The following is a 5,010-nucleotide window of genomic DNA, read 5'->3' as shown; positions in this document are numbered from 1 at the left end:
CGGCAGAGGGTGGCCCAGAGCGGGCCTGGGGCAGGGAGGCCCCCCCCGCAGCATTGATGATCTCCCCCCTAATTTGGTCTTTTTTGCCCGACACCGGGGGAATTGCTCCCTCGAATCATCCTTGCAGGGCACAGGCTGGCCTTTCCAGGTTTTTCAGGGCCCTCTACCACCGGTCTGGGGCCATGCGCACAGCAGGTGCTGAGAAGTGGGGGGAGGAAGGCTGTGACACGGGACACGGCTGGTCAGGAAGGAGCCGCGCGAGGGACGCTCTGAAGTCCCCACGTTTGACGCCTAGGCCGTCTCAGTTGTGTCTGACACAACCCTCCTTCAGTGCCGGGTAAGTGCCCTTCCGTGGCCCCTGTGCACACGGGTGAGAGGCTGTGCCGGGAAGCAAAGGTACAAGGACGAATAAGAAGCTTCTCGGATCCAGACTGCGGCGAGGAGCTGGCTCGGGAGGGGCCGGGAGCGGGCTCTTCCCTGCCCTGCGGTGGCCGCACGTTACTACAGCGCTCCCGGGAGGCCGAACTGCTGAGGGGCAGCAAACACCTTAAACGTGGGGGCGTGGGAGGGCCCTGTTCTGGGGGGGCTGGTCCCCTCTGAGCAACAGCCAGCCAGGGCCACAGCGGGAGGAGCGAAACCGTCCCCAGGCCTGGCGGACGACAGCCCCGATGCGCGGCCTTGTCACAGCGAGAAGTTCGAAGGGACGATGTCCACGGAGAGGAGCCCAGGGTACAGGGTTCCCACCCCTGTAAAACCAAACCCGCCTCCCTATCTGGACACACACAGACCCCGAGTCACCCTCCCCACCCTGCCACCAGGGGGGACCTGGAAATTACAGGCACTTTTTAGTTTCTTCCTGGTATTTTCTGTCTTTCTTGAGATTTTTACGACCGTGTATACGTTTTGTAATCAGAAAGAGGTAATTCTGTTTTGAAAAGTGATGTACTCTCCCCGCAGTAGCTGTGAGATTTGGGGATCATGTACGTGGCCTCTGAGCCCACGCCTCGTCCGTGAAGCGGGTATGAGCCCCCACTCACGGGGTGGCCGTGGGATCACCCGGGCCACGTAAGCAGGAGGCGTCCCCGACGCAGTAGTGGGAGATGAGTCCTTGCCGTCCCCCAGGTGAGTGTGGGGACAGAGCCACAGGGCGGCTCCTGGAGTCCAGGGCTCCGTGCGGGGCAGGGCCTCAGTGCCCGGGGCTGGGAGTGGCGGGCGCTCAGCCCGGGCCACGTTTCTGCTGACCCGGCAGCCTTCCTCCTGAGCTCACGCTTTCCAGACAAATCCCCCTAATGCTTCTATTCTGTCGCCGGCGTATATAAGGAGGGCTCACCTCCCAGTTCTCCACCGCACTGCCCAGAGGCCCCTGCCCGACTCCCCACCAGCCCCGGGTCCCTGCATCGCCGACGCCCGCCATGGACATCGCCATCCAGCACCCCTGGTTCAAGCGTGCGCTGGGCCCCTTCTACCCCAGCCGGCTGTTTGACCAGTTTTTCGGCGAGGGTCTCTTCGAGTACGACCTGCTGCCCTTCCTGTCCTCCACCATCAGCCCCTATTACCGCCAGTCCCTGTTCCGCACCGTGCTGGACTCCGGCATCTCCGAGGTAAGACCTGGCTCGGGGGGGCTGCTTTCTCCCGCTGGCTGCGGCTGGAGGAGCAGGGGGAGCACGGTGCTCCGTGGGGAGCCGCGCCTCGCCTCGGGCCTCCGAGGAGGGGTCTGGAGAGGGAGCCGGAGCCCAGCCCCGTCTCGTCCTCTATCACCCCGTGACCCACGGGTGCTTTATGATGCACCAGCCACACGATGGCGGCCCCGCGAGCAGGCCCACCGCGGCCGGCGTGACGGCCGGTGTGGGCTCTGTGCTCCGGGCTGTCCACCCTTCCCTTCCGGCAGGAAGCCTGGGCGGGTGCGCTGTGCCGCCCCGGGTCCCCAGGAGGGCCCCTCCCCCAGGACGGCCAGCACAGCCGCAGAGTGTGGTCTGTTCCCTGCCCGGGGCCAGGCCCAAAGGGAAGCGACCGCTGGCCTTCCCTCCCCGAGCCCCTGCGGTGGACCCCAGGGTCCCGGGGTCTCGAGGGGCTGGGTCTCCCTCACTGCCTAAAAGCAGAGGCCTGCCCAGGGCCGATGCGGTGCCCTCAGAAGCAAAAACACCCTTGCTGAGTGTCCCCAGGGAGCGCCGTCGGGGCAGGGGGGAGGGAAGCAGGTTGAGCAGCGAGCCCGGCAAGGCTGTTGGGTGCATCACGCCCGTGGGAGAAGTCAGGCCCCGGGCTGTTTATGGAGAAACCAGGGAAGCCGAGGGCTGTGACTTTATTCAATGTGCTAGGTCCAACCAGTCAGCCAACCCCTGACCCGCCAGCCGGGCGACCCGTAACCAGCCTCCTAACCCGTAACCTGCCCACCAACCATAACCAGCCTCTCAGCTCATCGCCAGCTAGGCATCAGCAGACACACGGTCTTGAGGCCGAGGGTCCACGCGGTCCCGAGTCAGGGGTCCCCGGGACTCTGTGCCCTGTATGCGTGGAAGGTGTTTCTGTGCTGACGGCTGGGGGTACCCGGCTCCGGCCAGCCCCGCACAAGCCGCAGAGGCCCACGGGAGCGTTTGGGTTTCAGGTCCGCTCTGACCGGGACAAGTTCGTCATCTTCCTGGACGTGAAGCACTTCTCCCCGGAGGACCTGACTGTGAAAGTGCTGGAAGACTTTGTGGAGATCCACGGCAAGCACAACGAGAGGCAGGTGGGTCTCAGGGGCCCCCGCCTTCCGGGGACCCTGCGCCCCAGGAGGGAGGGGGACTCTGCCCCCACACGCCTGCTTGGCCCAGAGCGCACAAGCAAGCCTCCTCCCAGCGACAGGGAGGCCGCTCCTGAGCCCCGGCAGGTGAGGGGTCTGCAGGGACCCCCGCCCGGGTACCACCCGGCTGCCCCTGGCTCCCTCCGAGCCGCGCCGGTGATGGGGTCGGAGCAGGGAGGATCCCGGGAAGCTCCGGGCACCGGGCGGGGGGGCGAGGGGAGCTCTGAGCCGACGTGGGTTCCGTGGAAACCTAACTGTGGCGGGCGAGCCCTGCAGTGCGGCCGGCGGCCATCGATGCCCCAAATGCTTGTGTGTTCACACGTTCACCTCTCGGCGGCCCTTTGTCATCGGCGCCCCCGTTATCGGGAGCCGGCAGGTGGCAGAGCCCGGCTCAGGGAGATCGGTGGCCCCACAGCTGGTTCAGGGTGCGGTGGCTGCTCACCTGGCAGAGACCAGGGTCAGAGACCAGGGTTTCCTCTCAACGGTTGGAGCGGTTGTGTGCGTGCGTGCGTGCGTGTGCGTGAACCCCTGACTCCGTGTCTCCTGCCCCCCACGTACGGCGCTGTGGCCCAAGTGACTTGTTTCAGCGTGGAGAAAGAAGTCGGGCCCAGGGGCTGGGACCAAGCTGTCCCGCCGAGGGGAGAGTTCTTTTGCTCAGGCCCCGCTGGGTGGAAAGCAGACACCCTGAGCCTGTGGGGTGAAGGCCAAATGTGGTCCACGTGCAGGACTAGGACAGCCATTCACGCGATTCTGGAGTGAAACGGGTCTGATGAGCCAGCTCCATGACCGTGAATGGCCCCAGGCTGTGCAGGGAGGCGGGGAGGCGGGGAGGCGGGGAGGTGGGGAGGCTGGTGGGGGGGGGGGGTGGTTGGGGTGCAGCCTCAGCAGGAGCTCTCGACGTGGCCTTCTGGCTCCCACTGCACCGTGTGAGTGTGGCGGGTTTGGCCCTCGTGAGGTCCGGGAGGGCCATCCCCGTGTCAGGCCCACGGCACCCCCGGCCCTGGCATCTCTGACTGTGCCCTTCCCTGTCCCCCGCCCAGGACGACCATGGCTACATCTCCCGTGAGTTCCACCGCCGTTACCGTCTGCCTTCCAACGTGGACCAGTCGGCGCTCTCCTGCTCCCTGTCCGCGGATGGCATGCTGACCTTCTCTGGCCCCAAGGTCCCGTCTGGCGTGGATGCTGGCCACAGCGAGAGAGCCATCCCCGTGTCGCGGGAGGAGAAGCCCAGCTCTGCGCCCTCGTCCTAAGCTCGGCCTCGGCCTCGGCCTCGGCTGCCACCGCTGCTGCCCCCACTGCCCATCGGTCTGGGGGAGCCCTAGAAAGTGGGGTGCTGGTCTCCTTTTGCTTTCCTTCTTTCCATTTCCTTTTCCTTTCCTCTGAGGGAGCCAGGGTTTGGGGAGGGTAGCCTGGAGGGCTTGGGGCTTCCGCCTGCGGTGCCCCGGCCTCGGGGCCGCCCCGATCCCAACACTGGCCGCCGGGTGGACGTGATCGCCTCCCCCGCTTCCTGACACGGCGGTGCCGTGCTCCCAGAGGAGGCCACCTCGGGACGACCTCTGGGTCCCCAGGGCCAGCCAGGCACACCTTGACCCTGGGCGGCGGGCGCCTGTGTCACGGCCCGGCTGCGCGTCCTGCCCTCGTTCCCCGGGTGCCCCGAGGTCCGTCTGGCGGAGCCCCCCGTGCGCCTGGGCCCTCGGCAGCCTCTCCCCGACCGCGTTCCCCCCATCCTTCCTCTATGTAGCACCTCTCCCGGGGCACCCGGCCACCCATGAGAACGCAGCCCGTGGCAGTCAATAAAGAACAGGTGACACAAGCAATTTGCTGGCTGGTGGTCGTGCTGTCTCCCCCGGGGGGGTGTGCGGGGCCGCATGACCTGTGACATGGGTGCAGGGGTGGACCTGATGGGTGGGAAGGGGGCAGGGTCCACCCCGGCCGCCTCCAGGAGACCCGGTCACTTCCTGGCTCCCACTCCCCAGTGCCCCCCGGACCCCCGCTTGGTAGGGAGGAGGGGGTTTGTGTGGAGAGCACCGAGGGAGGGGGAGGTGGGGGTGAGGAGAGGATCAGGACCCCCTTCTCTGTGGGACCCGGGGTGCCCGGTGGGGCAGTGCCATCTTGCCGCTCTCCTCCTCTGGGGGGCTTGTGTCCCGGCTCCCTGGGGGCCGCACTTGAAGGACCCTGGCCCCGTTGCTCCCCGAGGGGTGAGGAAGGGTGGTCAGATGTGGTCCGAACTG

The 5,010-nt window shown here is 66.8% G+C and overlaps 1 protein-coding gene across 1 annotated transcript; it reads left to right on the top strand.

Moving 5' to 3' along the window:
* Positions 1–1,332: 1,332 nt before the first annotated feature.
* On the top strand, positions 1,333–4,596 carry CRYAA (crystallin alpha A). Its single transcript, XM_060640554.3, has 3 exons — positions 1,333–1,601; positions 2,603–2,725; positions 3,820–4,596. Exons 1-3 carry the CDS (start codon positions 1,413–1,415, stop codon positions 4,027–4,029), a joined length of 522 nt encoding a protein of 173 aa, XP_060496537.3. The 5' UTR covers positions 1,333–1,412; the 3' UTR covers positions 4,030–4,596.
* Positions 4,597–5,010: the final 414 nt, after the last annotated feature.

This window comes from Panthera onca, chromosome C2 (genome assembly GCF_046562875.1).
Source record: "Panthera onca isolate mPanOnc1 chromosome C2, mPanOnc1 haplotype 2, whole genome shotgun sequence".
In the NCBI taxonomy this organism is placed as follows: Eukaryota; Metazoa; Chordata; class Mammalia; order Carnivora; family Felidae; genus Panthera; species Panthera onca.
This window is presented reverse-complemented; position numbering and strand designations above follow the sequence as displayed.